We start from the raw sequence: 15,833 nt of genomic DNA, 5'->3' as shown, positions 1-15,833 counted from the left end.
AAGAGCAGTTTTTGCTCTTAACCACTGAGCCATCTCTCCAGCCCCTCAGTTTTTTAAAGAAAGAACATATGCCAAAAATCAAAGTGCAAAACCCAACGTGAAGCTGACCTTGCATCTGATCTCGTTTACATTGCTCCCACTTGTCATTCACAAGGCAGAGACAACACCTTCTTTTCAGGGCCTAGCATTGCGGACGGACGCTGCGATCTGGACCCTGGACAGCACTGAATGAAGCTGGAGATCTCACAGGGGCAATCCTCTGAGTGTTGTAGGCTGCTACCACGGGGTTTGCATGTTTTGAAGGGACAACCATCGAAGGGTCTAAACAGTGGCATGATCTGATTCTTGTTTTAGAAATGTCCCTCTGGGGCTGGAGAGATGGCTCAGAGGTTTAAGAGCACTGGCTGCTCTTCCAGAGGTCCAGAGTTCAATTCCCAGCAACCACATGGTGGCTCCCAATCATCTACAAAGAGATCCAGTGCCTTTTTCTGGCATGCAGGCATACATGCAGGCAAAATATTGTATACATAATAAATAAAAACAAACAAACTAAAAAATCTTTAAAAAAAAATGTCATTCTGAGCATCAGTGAGATAGTGTCTTAGTTAGGGTTTCTATTACTCTGAAGAGACAACATGACCATAGCAACTCTTTTTTTGTTTTTTTTTTTTTGTTTGTTTTGTTTTTGGTTTTTTGAGACAGGGTTTCTCTGTGTAGTTTTGGTGCCTGTTGCTGGCCTCAAACTCACAGAGATCCGCCTGGCTCTACCTCCCGAGTGCTGGGATTAAAGGCCTGTGCCATGCCAGAGAGCGGGAGGCAGAGCCAGGTGGATCTTTGTGAGTTCGAGGCCAGCCTGGTCTACAGAGCGAGATCCAGTAAAGGTGCAAAGCTACACAGAGAAACCCTGTCTCGGAAAACCAAAAAAAAAAAAAAGAAAAAAAAATTTAATATTAATCAGCTTGTTAATTTACTGATGTATTACAGACAGTCAGCCACTTTATTCAAGGTTGGGGCTATGGGAATTTTGTAGCAAGGAGACAGGAATTTCTCTCTGTCAACCCACTATGTAGTAGAGGGTGACCTTGAACTCTTGATCCTCTTGCTTCTACTGCCCAGTGTTGGAATTACATTTTCTGGATAGGGCCTATGGGCTAAGCCATGGGGTGACCTTTCAGTCCATCCGTCAGATGTCAGTGTTCTCTGTTAGGCAGGGGTAGAGATCTATGCACTTTACAGGTGCAGACGCTGAGGCACTCAGAAGTCACGTGACAGGGTGGTGCTGATGGCATCTGCCATGTCTTAGGTGGAGTGGTCCAATCTCAGTAGTCTATGATTTTAGGGATGAAGAAGGAAATAATTCAGTTTTCAGAACCGTGGGGAAATGGGGGGGGGTAGAAATGTGGGTGTTTTGTCCCTAACGTTCATGGTTCGAGTGCCTAAGAACCAAGAGCATCAATCTGAGTCCAGAGGAAACAGGCAGTGAGTGCTGATTGGCTGTGTGGTGGAGGCAGGTCCTTTGGCCCCTCCACACCAACTCTCCCGGCAGTGTACTCCAAATGGTGGCCAAGTTTCTGTCTAGACCCCTGGGTCCATTTATCTGTAGCTTCTAGCTTGGAACCGGAGCTAGGTGAGCGTCAACACGTGAGGTGTCCAGACAGCCTTGTCACATTTGCCATGGAACTGATCTCGGTGCCCCCTTGTGGCTATGTCTGGGATCCACAGGAAGCATCCAGGAAATGACACTCCTCAGTAGGCTGAGACTGCAATCCTAATCCTCACTGGACAGCAGAGGGTCCTCCGATAGGGGAATTCCTTCTGCCAAGGCAAACCTTCCCAGCGTCCACCCAGGGCCTCTCAGCTAGAGCTGAAGATCAGGCCGGCTCAGCTCTGGACACACTGCTGCTAGATGGTCCCAGGGAAGGGGACCCTTTACCACACTGAGGCAGCTGAGTTTCCTAGTACATAGTATGCACTCACTAATGAGAAATTCAATCCTTAGGAGTGCCCCTTCCATCATGGGGTGTGGGGCGTTTACCCACCAACCCCACAGCTCCCCAGAGTTTTCTTGAGTGCGAGCAGCAGGAAATATTAGATAGAAGGATTTATAGCAGAGAATCTTGCAGAGATAAACAGATAAAAAATAAAGGATAGCTCGAGAGGGCCTGGAACCTATTCCAACGGGCCCTGTCTCTGCCCAGGGTTTTTATAGAGACACCAAGGGGTGGAGCAAAAGACCTCCTCCCCCAGCACAGCCGAGTGCAGACCATCTCAGACACCTGCACTCAGGCCCGTGGTCCTAACCATCCTCTATGTGGACCTGCTGGGTAAAGCCACGAGGAACCCGAAAATGGGCTCCTACAATGGGTAGCCTAGGTTAAGGTCAGGGCTTAGTCTGGAGCCAGAGGCTTTCACATCTATCGTCCAGTTGGCTGCACACTGGGGCCGGAACTAGAAATTTGGTGTGGGCCTGCGGCTCTCACCAGAAAATAGGCCTTGTCTCCACCAGAAGGAAATGGCTGTTTTCTGGCCTAAGCTTTGATTTGTAACATGAAAGGACTACCTCGTGTAACAGAAGTCAGCAGAGGCCTCCTCCTCCTCCTCTATCCTTTCTGCCCACTGAACACTAAAGAAATGACCCCCCCCTCAAAAACACCAAGCTTCACAGCCCCAGCTGCCCACAAGCGCTGGCTCCAGAACAGCAGCAGTGCAGTGGGGGTCTCTCCATCTTTGCGTCCACTGCTCTGCGCCCCCCCCCCCCACACACACACACAAACCTTCAGCCTTCAGCTCTGCTGGGGCCCAGCTTAGTCACTACATTTTCAGTGAAGCTCCAGGTTGGGCTACAGGGTCCCTGTCACAGCTGAGTGTACTCTGTGGTCTCTGTGGCCCACTCAGGGCTCAGGAGAGAAGATGCCCTGCGGTGGGGGATGGGACGCTGGCAGTTAGGAGGTGGACATGAGGTCTGGGGTCTAACAGAGGGGGTTTCTGGCTGCCGAGCAGTCACCAACTGAATGAACAAGAACAGTGGAGTTGCATATTCTGAGACCTGTAACCACGGAGGTGACATCAGGCCTGGTCTCCACCTTTTTAGTTTAGCTGAGAGTAAGCACAGGGGACTGTTTGAATAATTCACTAGGACCCTTCCAGCTCAGCTGTTCTAGAACCCGCCCACACACGGCGGGAACTTGCAATGAGGCTACCTGGCCCTTGCCTCTCGGCATTCACCTGCTTCTCACATCTAATGAAAGCAAGACCAATAAGACATCATCCCCAAGGTCAGATACACAGAGCTGGGCTCGCACTCTTCTCTGCAGACTGGCTCTTCTCATTGCTCTGCTGGAGCCACCCTGTGGAAAGGTATCCAGGGCAAGGAGCTGAGACTGGCCTCTGGTCAAGTCAGTGTGTGTGTGTGTGTGTGTGTGTTGTGTGTTGTGTGTGTGTGTGAGAGAGAGAGAGAGAGAGAGAGAGAGAGAGAGAGAGAGAGAGAGAGAGATCCTGCTATCACCCACATGAACAGGGAACGAGGATCTCTCTCGGGCTGAGAGGCGTTTATCCCTGGACTGTGGCCTTGGCAGAGACAGTAAGCAGAGGGCTCAGTAAAGCATCAGTGCCTACTTTAGGATGGTGAGAGCAATGCTTGAAGACACTCCTTTTTTCTTTAAAAAAAATTATATATATATTATATATATATGGGTATCTTGCCTACACGTGCCTGTTAGACAGCTTGTATGCCTTGTGTCTACAGCGGTTACAGACAGGAACTAATATCTAATTCCATGTGGATATTAGAAACTGAACCAAGGTCCTAAGCAGCCAGTGCTCCTAACCACTGAACCATCTCTCCAGCCCTGTAGGCACCACTTTTGCAGCCAGTTGTTACCCAGCCAGTAAGGCCCAAGGCTAGTGGAATACGAAAGGAGTGCTGTGAGAACTGCAGTCTGCCCTGTGCAAGAGACTAGACAGCGGCTGAGGAGAGCAGTAAGCAACGACTCGCAGGCATTTCTTGTTTCCATTTATTAGTCTAGGAATATACAAAAGTGTGACATGGCACAACAGTCTCATGGAGAGAAAACAGAACACACGGGAGGGGGTGACTTTCTTCCCTGCCCAATGCCTCAGGAAGGCACACATGTGAGGCTCGGGTAAGGGGGCCTCCTGTCCTGGACCCAGTGTGCTACACAAAAAGCCAGGCCCCTTTGTGAACAGAAGAGAGACCCTTCCTCACACCAGACTTGGGGTATGGCTTAGGAGAGCTCAGGTGGCCGGGAGAAGATGCTCCAAACCAAGGCTGAGCTGTGCTGAGTCCATGAGTAAAACCAGGCAGCAGCAGCAGCAGCAGCTCGATAACCCAAGACGGTACCTGTGGGACATCCTCGTCCCTAGCACAGTATACAGGAGGCCAGTGTAGGCTCAGATTGGAAAAAAAGGATGGGGTGGCATTCAGATGCTGTCTACCACCTTCCCCAGTTGGGGCCAACTCTGCCCTCTGGATCCTCCCCTTGGCAAGAAGGACCAGACCTGCAGTCACATGTGAGGTGGTGGGAATGGAGATGTTTGTGAAACATGGCCTCTGCCTCTTGAGAATCCCTGGAGCAAAGAGGATTGTCTAAGAGCCATAGGGCTGTCCTTTCCTGATGAACCAGGGCCAAGTGTCTGTTGTCTGGAGAACCCTAGAGGGGTGGATAAGAAACCATCAAGGCCCAGAAATGTCAGCCACCACCTTGAACAGGACACACTAGAAGTGGGAGCTTAAAATACTGACTCTTCCCTTCTTAAAAAAGATCTAACATTGCAATGGTTTAACAAAGTATAATTTCTTTTAAATAACCCACAGACACCCATGACGCTTCCAAATTTACAGAACAGAATGCGCTTGAGAACTTGGCAGGAAAGGATTTGCAGTCCGTCGTTCCTTCCAGGAGCCGCCCGTGCCTGGGTCAGTTCACCTCCAGCACCTCTGTCTCTGGAAGGCCGAATTTGGTCTTGTGGTTGTCAAAGAGCTTGACCAGGGCCTCCATGTACATGGCGTGGTACAGGTCAATGTCCTTCTGGGTCGGGTGCTCCACCTTGGGGATGGTGATGGGCTCACCCACTGCAGAGAGGGGCAGAGGCAGAGGTCAGTCAGTGTCACTGAGTATTCCATTCCCGGGGGCCAGTGTGACAATGACCGTGGGCTGTCCTATTGTCCGGAGGAGAATACTACAGCGTGGCCGCATGAAGACCCCACCCAAGACTGTGGCCCCTGAGTGGGGGAGACCCAGCTCCACATTCCACTGCGAACTCCAGTGTGATGTCTAGGACCAAGCACAGGGCTTTGCTTTTGCTCTAGGAGCCTCGGTTTCTCATCTGCCACCTGGCATGTCTCCTAGATCTAAGGATTCTGGGAAGAACAGAACACGCTTGCACAGCTGGTAAGGGCCTGTAGAAGGGAGAAAACCCTCCCACATCTGTGCTTTGCTTTATTTTCTCATCCTGCTTCATGTTCAAGGCCAGCCCACGTCCAAGTCCTCAGCGCTGTTCTGAGCTTTCTCCCAGATGTATACACACCCATCTCCACTGGCACTTTTTCAGTCCAGGCCACTGAAAGCCTCCAGAGTGGCCTCCTGGATTTTGCCCATTTTAACCCTTTATTTTCCCCTCTACCTAGCAGCTCCAGGGATCACTTAAATTTGTAGATAAATGTAGCTCTCATCCCTCATCAAAAACAAAAACAAAACAAAACAAAAAAAAACCTTCTCTTTGAAGCAGACAGAGATGATTACAGAAAGCCACAACTGGTCAAAATCTGATCCTGGGGTGCTCAGCCCTAACTGATACATCTACAACACAACCCCCACACCTAAGGCTCGGGGACATCTCAGAAGAGACAGAAAGACTGTAAGAGCCAGAGGACCAGGAAGTCTGCTGAGAGACTCTGTTTCCTGAAAAATCAGGGAAGCCACAACCATGATACTTCAACAATATGGCTGCCTGAACAAGACCCGAACAATGACAAAACCAACAGACACGTTAACACGGAAGGGGAAGTCTTGGGGGTGGCACTCCTGGACAAATAAACACAGGCAACTAAGACTGCTAAGAGGAAGAATGAAGTCTTCCCCAGGGATAAGTGCCCTTACGGGTAATCCACACCAAGAGACCAGCCCTGCAATCGTTACACACGAGCAACAGTGGAGTGAATAAACAAACAGTGCCTGGAGCTCCCTCCCAGCTGGGCGGCACAGCTTTCCACCCTGCACTTGAAGAGGCTCGGCTCAAGCCCAGTTCCTCCAGCCACCCTCTAAGAAGTGCTGTGCTGCCCTGCATGGAGCCCAGGCAAATGCCTGCCCAAGATACGCAGGCTTGGACATTTCAGTCTCTGGCTTGTGACCTCAAACACACACTCACATACACGTATACAGGCTTACACCCAACAGGTGATTTTCTGAATGTTCTAACTTGTCCCAAATATAAACATACAACACTACAAGTTTTTTTTCTTAGTTCCCACAGGTCTATACGCTAATTATATTTTCTTTCTGTTGAAAAAAACCAACAACCTTGTTTCTATAATTTTTGTTGGGCAGTTTTTTGTTTGTTTGTTTGTTTGGTTGGTTGTTTTTTTTTTTTGTTTGTTTGGTTTTTTTTTGGTTTTTCAAGACAGGGTTTCTCTGTGTAGCTTTGCGCCTTTCCTGGAACTCGCTTTGGAGACCAGGCATGCCTTGAACTCACAGAGATCCGCCTGGCTCTGCCTCCCGAGTGCTGGGATTAAAGGCATGCGCCACCACCGCCCAGCCTTGTTGGGCAGTTTTTATTTTATTTTGAGACAGGGTCTCACTGTGTAGTAGCCCTAGCTAGCCTCAAACTTGCAGCAATCCTCCTGTCTCTGCCTTCCGCGCTGGGATTACAGGTATGCAGGACCGTACCTGGCTCTTTCTTCCTCCCCCTTTTCCGCTGAGAATTCCCACCAGCCAGCAGTAAAGCTGTCTCCTGAGAGGGCCCACCATGAGGAGCAGAGACGCAGCAGCATCCCCACAGCACCCTCGTTACAGCCGCATGGTCCCTGCTGCAACCTTCTCCTAACAGGTTTGTATGTATCACTGCCACGGTACCCTGGCTCCTAGCAAGGGTTCAAACTCCACCTCCCTCACCACTCCCACCAGTATCCAACTCATCAAGGTCCTTAGGACAGGTTCTCATCTGAGCCAGGTGTCTCGCCCAGGACCCTGCCATGCCAGGACGGCCTTCAGCATGCAGGCTAGGGACTCACCAACAGTGGTGATAGGCTTGGAGTAGGGCACCAGCCCCCAGGTATCAGAGGAGAAGAGGCCTCGGCCATGGAAGATGCATGGGGCAAAACCAATATACTTCTGGAACTTCTTCTGGACCCATCGGCCCCAGGAGCCCTCCTCAAAGATCACCTGCTTGTATACCTCATTCTCTCCAAAGGAATAGGTGGGAACCAGATCGGCTCTGCAAGAGAAAGGCCTAGATCAGCCAGACCCCCAATCACTGGGCTCCGTTCCTTCTATCACCCTAGAGGACCTCGTCTAGCAGGGCCCGGCTCTGCTGTTTGCCTGTCCTGCCCAACTCAACTCCCTCAGCCTGATTCACCTCATGTCACAGCCTCAGCACACTACCTGCCCGTCCCTCCTGCCATTGGTCTGGCCTGACTGGACAGCAGACTGTAGAACAGCCTCTCCTGAAACCTGAGGGAGATCCTGGGACACACAGAGAGAGCTCTGTCCACAGCTAGGTTCCAAGATCATGGGGCCTCAATGGCTTGGACTGTTGTGTCCCAGCAATTTCACCTGCCTCACAGAAGTCCATCATTCTAGGACCCTACTCCAAGGTCTCCCAGGGCTGAGCTGTGGGAGGAAAGCAATAACATGGGGTTCAAGGAGCTTGCTCTGCCCCCCAGACCATGTATCCTCAGTCTTCTCCAGTGGAAAATGGGTCTCCCCACCTTCTAGGACGTCTAAAGGAGCCCAGAGGTGGACTTGCTTCTCAAACAGACATGTCCCTTGGTTTTCTACAAAGGTCAGGTTTCCAAGCTGCCAGCTTCTCTTGTCTGAAGGTCACCCCTCCAATAGGCAAGCTTTCCTTGGGGCTTCAAGTGATACCATCTCCTTCCTGGTTTCTTGCTCCATTTGGCCCTGAGTGTGTGTGTGTGTGTGTGTGTGTACAAACCAAATATTTGTTCTACCATGAGTCTCACATCTCTGACCCTTTAAGTGATAAGTCTTCTCATATGTTCTACATATAAGCCTGGCCTCTCAGTTACTTGCAAGTGCCCAGGGACAACAGGTCACACACATCTTTGCACCAGCTACACTTGGACAAGCCAAGCCATGCAGTGTGGGCTCCAACTTCTTTCATTGCCTTCCTAGGTTCTGGGCACCCCCCCCCCCAGAGCCCCATTGTTCCGGGTAGAGGAAAGTACCAGAGACGTGTGTGTAGGCACTTACCCATGGCGCAGGGCCAGTTTTACAAAGCCTTTGCGGTTCCGCAGGGTGACTGCGTTCTTGCCAGGCATGGAACTCAGGGACTCAGCCGCACCTCCCACCACGATGATGATGGCATTGCCACTCCCATTCTTTGAAAGCAAGTAGTCTATGGTGTCTCGGTTGACAGGGCAGATGCCTGGGTGAGGGGACACACAATCATGATTGCTCTTGGATGCATTCCCTATCCTTATATATATAAAATCAAGGATAAAATAAAAATCTCTATAGGTGGATACCAGGCCTGTTACCCTCTTAGAAGATATATGATCCTTCCTACCTAAGCAATTCATTTTTCCTGATTCTCAGTTTACTTATCTATAAAATGGGGGGAATGATATGAAAGTCAAGCTGGTGGGGACCGTGGGTCGGTGGACCCAGACAACAGGCAACACAATGGCTGGTATGTCTAGAAAAAGTGAGAGAAAACTCCCTTGAGGTGTCATCCATGATGAATCCTGAAGCCTAGGACAGCTCACCTGACCTTGCATATCTGCTGCAGTCTTTCCCTACCTGCATGGGACCAGTAGCAGCTGGTGGGAATGGAAACTTCAGCCCCCTGAATTGCTATGCTCAATAAGGAGGCTCAGGCCTTGACAGTGGAGCCCAGGAGTAGCTGAGTGGATTCTCACCTCCAGACATCAAGTACTCCCGAAGCACGGGCATCCGGAAGTTACCAGCCAATGTGGCCAAATAGGGCCTTATGCCAGGGAACTTCTTGCTAACTTCGGTGGCCTCTGTGCTGAAGTTACAGAAGGCACCCAGGCCCATGATGCCATGGGGATGATATCCAAAGATATAGTTCCTGGTGGTCAGCAGGTTGTGTGTCTTCACCAGCTGTAAGGAAACATGTGTTAGAACTGGCTGGAGAGGAATACACCCAACAACTGGGAAGGGGACCCGATGTTTCATGCCCTGTTATGTTAGGAGCCCAAAAGACTGCAGTGACTTTCCAAACCTGTCCTCAGGCTCATTATTGAAAGCGCGCACAGTGCTAGTGGCTGGCAGTTACTGGACTACGTATGAGTCCCTGGTCAGGGGCTCTTTTCCTTATTTCTCAGACAAACACAGCCCAAACCTACTACATGCTTAACCAGCCTCCTGTCTTCCTGTTCCTAGGCTCTTTCCACACAGTGACTTCCCTAAAACTCACATCCAAGCTGGAACACTCAGACCTAAAGAGGGTGTTCAGCCTTCACTAGGTACCGTTTGGATTCTGAGTTTGGCAAGCAGAGCCATGGCTCCAGGTCTTCCACTAAGACTTTTAGTGGAGGTATGATCTGTCTGGTCCCTGAATACTACAGGCTCTCCAACTGATCAGAGGACAGGCCCATGCAGCCCACCTCCCACCTCTTCATAGTCTAGTATGGACAAAAGGACGGTAGAGCTGGACCAATACAAAGTTCTTGCCAAGTAGGTAGGCCCAGCTCAGGTTCTGAGACAGGCAGGCAGGGCAGGGCAGGACAAACATCAGCACTCATGCCAGACGGCCCTCTGGGAGGAGGGGAGGTGGCTGGTTGTGTGGCTGTGGCAGCCGATGATCTGAACTACCTGTACTATCAACAAAGCTGTCCTGGAATGCTCCAGTTGATAGCTGGCTTCCCAAGGGCCCACCACCTGCTCTGAGGCTGAGTGCCCGTCAAACCCCAAACAATGAAGGACCCCAAGCCTGAGATACTGAGACAGCATTGCCAGGAGCATCCTGGCGATGGAGTGCTGAGAGGGAGGAAGAGAGGGTTTCTGTTCCTAAAACATCACTCTCTTAGATTAGAAACATAAATACTCAGAATTCTTTGTTTGTTTGTTTTTGTGTTTGAGACAGAGTTTCTCTGTGTAACAGCCTTGGTTGTCCTGGAACTCTATAGACCAGGCTGGCCTCGAACTCACACAGATCCACATGCTGGGATTAAAGTGCTCCCAAATGCTGGGATTAAATGTGTCCCACCACTGCCTGGCCAGAATTCTTAAATATAGGAAATTAAAAAAAAAAATTGTCTGCATTCATTTTTTTCATTCCATTGAGATAAACCACTTGGTCCTTTTCCTACTTAAATAGAAATAGGTCTTTCTTTAAAAAATAAAATAAATAAAATAAAATAAATCACCGGGCGGTGGTGGTGCACGCCTTTAATCCCAGCACTTGGGAGGCAGAGCCAGGCAGATCTCTGTGAGTTCAAGGCCAGCCTGGACTACAGAGTGAGTTCCAGGAAAGGCACAAAGCTACACAGAGAAACCCTGTCTTGAGAGAAAAAAGAAATCCAGCTTAGTCTACATAGTGAGTCCCAGGCAAGCCAGGGCTACACGATGAGATCCTGTCAATAATAACAACAATATCAAAAAATCCCACACAATTGAGGCTGCAGCATTGGTACTGTCTTCTAGGAAACATCCTATCCAGCTTATCAAGGCCCTCAGGACGGTCTCCTCAAAGCTGCACTTGGCCATCCCACAGCCATGCCACTACGACGGCACTCACTCAAATCTTGACTGACAGACACTTTATTTTTTATTTATTTGTAGTTTTTTTCAAGACAGGGTTTCTCTGTGTAGTTTTGGTGCCTGTCCCGGATCTTGCTCTGCAGACCAGGCTAGTCTCGAACTCACAGATACCTGCCTGGCTCTGCCTCCCAAGTGTTGGGATCAAAGGTGTGTGCCACCACCGCCTGGCTGACAGACATTTTAAATGTATCCAAACTTTCCCTCCTAGAATAATGCTGTAGTAAAAAGCTTCTTCTACCCATATTTCCAACTGTTTTTGTGGGGTGAACTTGCAGAAATACAGTTCCTGAGTTGAAGAGTCTGAGCGCATTGGTCTGAGGCTGCCCAGCCTCAGAGAGGGGCATTCAGACCACCCCCACCCAAGAGCTTGGCACTGCCTGTTCCTGCACGGCTGCTGGTTAGCAGAGGCCCTGGCTCCTGGGCGACTGTTAAAAGACCAAATTTTCCTTCACTCCAGCTGTGGGAACCTCCCAGCCGAGCGAAGGTCCTCCTGCTCAATTTGTGTAAGAGGAATGCTGCTAAGGGCACGCGCTAAGACGGAGGTGGGGAGGGCTGGCCCGGGGCATCTGGCGCCATCCTCAGCTCTGTGGCTCTGGTATGTGTCCCTTGGTGTCATCCTTGTTGGATGAACACTTGTACTCTTTCCTCACTTGCCTTTGGCAAGCAGGTCAATGTTGTCTGGAAAACAAGCCTCAGCTGTCCACCAAATAACCAGGGAATGGCAGTGGGCTCAGCCAGGGCTGGGGAGTGAGGGAACCCCCAAGGAGCAGGGCACATCAACTGTGCGAGGCTGCGGCTGGGCTCTGCCAGACACAGGAAGTAGGCCTGCCCACTCAGCCAACTCTTGAACTGGGAGCCGGAGCACAGAATGGACTGGAGAGCCCTGACGATCTAGGTCGTTTCTTGATGACAAGCTAAACAAGTCTAGAGAAAGGAGTCACTCCCCCGACCCCTGCCCCAGGAAAGCCATAGTGAACCAATTCCACATATGCACAAGGCCATTCCCGTTTCACTTTTCCCTGGACACTGTGATAGTGACATCACCTCTTGGAAACCTAACTGGCTCTTTAAATAATTCCCTCCCTCCCCAAGGCTCTTATCTGATAGGACGCATGGTTCATAGCGTCCTTGGGACACTGTACCGTTGACGGTCCCCATGCAGCACCAAGGAGAATAGACATTTGATAGGGCTTTGCTCTGTCTTATGTCACTACCCCTCCCACCTGGACAGAATGTCCACTCAGCAGCGAGGGCGAAGGGCACCGCGACTGACTGCCCTGTTGACATGCCTGCTGGGTGGCAAAGTCCCAGTCCAATGGCGTTCAAGCCAGGCCAGCTGGTGAGCATAAGCCTGGGCAGATTCCTGGCAGGTCACTCCCCACATCCTGTTCCGAGGACAGGCTTATTCTAGCCCTAGCCCCATGCAGAGAAAGACACCCAGTCCCAGAGAATAGCAGCAGCTTGCCTAGGCTCACAGCAGGGCATGGCAGCAGAGTATCTTGTAAACTTGGGACAGTCTCTTCTCTCTGAGCCTCAGTCTATACTCTGTGAAATGAGGCAGTTGGACAGATTGCTCATCTGAACTCCAGACAGCCTTTCCTAGTCTCCAAAGATCTTGCCTACCCTTCATTAGAGGAACCCAGGACACGGGCCACTTCTGTTACCCGCGGTTGCAGTCCCAGCAGCGGCTGAAGGGGCCAGGCCCACCACTGCTGACAGATGCCCTCTGGGCCAGCTAGATGACTGGGGAAGGAGAGCAATGGAGAGGGTGGGTACACGGGTCTAGCGGGAGAGCTGTTACGTAACCCATGGCTGGAGCTCAGGAAAAAGGGTGGGACAGGCAGGTCACACACACACACACAGCTCTCGGGTACAGGTTGTCAGACTGACGTAAAGCGGCAAAGGGCAAGGAGTAGAGCCTGTCACTCAGGGTGGCCCAGGAACCTCATAGGGCAGCTCACAGAACAGAGGCAGTGAAAATACAGGCTCAGATGTATTCATTTATTTATTTGAGGCAGCGTCTTACTATGTAGCTCTGGCTAGCCTGGAACTTGCTAGGTAAACCAGGTTGGCCTTAAACTTACAGAAATCCAACTGCCCTTGCCTAAGATTAAAAGTATGTGCCACCCCACCCCACTAGATTTACTTATTTTTATTTTACATGTATGGGTGATTTATCATGTACGTGCAGTGCTCTCAGAGGCCAGAAGGCACTGGATCCTCTGGAACTGGAGTTACAGTTATTAGCTGCTATATGGGCACTGGGATTTGAACCTGGGTTCTCTAGAAGAGCAGCCAGCCATCTTAACCACTGAACCATCTCTCCAGTCCATCATTTGGGTCTTTTGAAAGGGTAAAGATCAGTTGGAGTAGGACCCCTGAATGCTCAGGTCTGACCAACAATCATCAGGTCACCTGACAGGGGGGGGGGTGCCAGCCTGCAGGTGGCTTCCTGGAGGGAGACCACAGTGGCAGCAGACACCAGCACCCACCCGGGGCCGAGAAGACAGAGCGAAGCAGGTTTAGCAGCATCTCCCATTTGCAGGTGAGGCAAATGGTAAAGCTGAGAGAGTGAGAGTACAGCAGGATTCACAAGACTGCAAGCCCAGGGCTGACTCTCCTCAGAGTCCTCAGAGCCCAGCACTAGACAGGCCCCCAAATGGCAGGTCAGTAAACGGAATGGCAGAGCAAGAGCTTACACCCTGGTTCCAAAAGTCAAGGAGCTATGGGAAGAGGGAATCTTTCTAGCTGGGGACAGATGTGGGGCCAAGTCCCTCGCAGAGGAATGGGCAGTTAGGAGTCAGGGAGGACCCTGGGTCATATGTCAGAAGGCTTGACATCGCGGCCATGGACTTGCTGGACATCTCGAGCAAGGCTTTGGCCCTCTGGGGGAGCGAAGCCTAACCTCAGGGGACAGGAGCATCCTGGGAATGCCAGCAGTAGGCAGAGCTTGTGCACAGCCCAGGGCCACTCCCACAAACCAGCGCAGTGAGGAATGCAGGGCTACCTGACCACCTTCCCCGGGCAGCCCATCTGGATGTCTCAATGACTGACTCCCAACAACAACTGACTCACACCACCCTGCGTCATGCACACACACTTTCATACTCACATACTGCCTCCATTTCCAGCACTCTGCCTTCGGCGGGGCATGGGTTAGCACGGGGGGAGGGGGGGCGAGGGGGGGGGTCCTCAGCAGCAAGGGTGTGCTGGGGCTGAGTGTTGGCCAGACAGGCTCTTCCCCGTGGATAAACTTTCAGACCCACTCACTCACGGTCCTCTGGTGCATCAGGGCTAGATTATTCTGCCTCACCACCCGGCCTGCAGACCAGGCAGGGCCAGCTGGGGCCAAGAAGACACCAACATTGTTCCTGCTGGGGACTTAGGTCCATCCCAGAGAAGACACATGCCCGGAGAGTGAGTGCCCTCGAACAGCCAAGGGCACACGGGGAGGAAGCCCAGAGGGGACGTCTGTGGGGAAGAGAGTCCCCCCCTGATGCTGCTGGCCTCCACTCTCCCAGCGCGAGCACCTGCTGGAGGGAGCAGCAGCACCCATGGTGGGAGGAGCCCGGGTTCTGAAGCAGGGTGGCAGCAGGAAGCTCTGCTCAGCTCCACCGAGCTTTGCTGCTCTAGCCTCCAGGATCCTCTTTAGAAAGAGGATCAAGGTAACGGCTGCCGCCTTCCAGGCAGCAGTGTGGAAGGTGATGGCCGCTTCCTGTCCCTTCACACCCCCGCCAGCTGTTTCTCAGTCTCAGGCTTCTCCTCCCCATTTTCCCTGCCCCCTCAGTGCCACACATCCTTAACATTCTAGGCACCCCACCCTCTAAGTACGTCACATCTCAGGTCACCTTCTGTTAAGCTATATCTTCAATTTTCCCTTCAGTGTGAGAAGCAATTCCATAAAACATACGGCGATGCCAGTTTTCAATTATGTTCACATCACACAGACCCTTGGTGTAGAATCATCTTTTAGATCCAAACCAGTCTTGATCAACAAACCTTGCTTCGTCCAAAGAACTAAACAAGAAGTCAGGCTTCTCTCGTTGCCTTGGCTGCCATGTCCAAGGACTGCGACTCTGCTTCCCTGACAGCTGAAGAGTAGTGATTTGCTCTAAAACTCTTGACTTCACTTTACCTAGTCTATCTATCAGAAGTTGCCTCAATCTGACATGGACAGACGCTCAGGGTGGGGGATCCCAGACAGTTCAACTCCACACTGCCGCTGTTCCTGTTTCCAACTATTCCTGTCCTCCCAAGACAGCACACCATCATGTCTTTACCTGGATGGGAAAGTAGTCTCGGAAATAGCGCCATACAGCCCAGTTTCGCACCCACTGGGATCTTCTGCCACCTTCCAGGAAGCAAAACACAGTGTTGGGAAGGCGTAGGTATGAGTGAGGGACATTTGAACAACACAGGAGAGACAGAGCCAGTGTGAACCCCCGAGGGAGGCGTCTGTCAGCCCACACAGCATTTTTGCAGCTGCCCAGTGTGCCCCTTCCCACATACATTCCCCCTGCCATCCCTAATGAAAGGTGAGCTCCTGTGAAGACACCGAGGGAGCTTTAACCCGCCCACTCCAAGCCACACACAGCCCAGCCCAGGTCTTTCACAAAGGAGGTGCTCCGTAAAGAAAGAGGCAGCGCCCAGGAGGAGGGGCTGCAGGCGAGCAGGAGCTTCCTGGGGTGTGGGAGAAACAGGTGGGGACGTGACCAGTTACCTTTCTTGGGCGTGTTCCAGTCGAATGCCAGCCAGGTGAAGTAGAGCACAGCTATCAGCCAGCAGTCGGTGCAGAAGGTGTACATGAGGATAACACTGCAGGCCACTCCTGGGGGGGCAGGGCACCAGGTC

The 15,833-nt window shown here is 51.4% G+C and overlaps 1 protein-coding gene across 4 annotated transcripts in view; it reads right to left on the bottom strand.

The window, feature by feature from the left end:
• Nucleotides 1–3,995: 3,995 nt before the first annotated feature.
• The window catches only part of Dgat2 (diacylglycerol O-acyltransferase 2), a 29,089-nt gene continuing 17,251 nt past the window's right edge, over nt 3,996–15,833 (bottom strand). For all 4 annotated transcript variants that reach the window (XM_028877491.2, XM_037197249.1, XM_037197252.1 and 1 more), the window contains 6 exons: nt 15,703–15,810; nt 15,263–15,333; nt 9,116–9,320; nt 8,448–8,622; nt 7,250–7,452; nt 3,996–5,092 (listed from right to left, as the gene is read on the bottom strand). In XM_028877491.2, the coding sequence (XP_028733324.1) occupies nt 4,938–5,092; nt 7,250–7,452; nt 8,448–8,622; nt 9,116–9,320; nt 15,263–15,333; nt 15,703–15,810 (917 nt within the window). In that variant the 3' untranslated portion in view covers nt 3,996–4,937. The remainder of the gene's footprint in view (nt 5,093–7,249; nt 7,453–8,447; nt 8,623–9,115; nt 9,321–15,262; nt 15,334–15,702; nt 15,811–15,833) is intronic.

Source organism: Peromyscus leucopus, chromosome 1, assembly GCF_004664715.2.
Source record: "Peromyscus leucopus breed LL Stock chromosome 1, UCI_PerLeu_2.1, whole genome shotgun sequence".
Taxonomy (NCBI): Eukaryota; Metazoa; Chordata; class Mammalia; order Rodentia; family Cricetidae; genus Peromyscus; species Peromyscus leucopus.
Note: the sequence above shows the minus strand (reverse complement) of the source record. Positions and strands in the feature narration are given on the sequence as shown.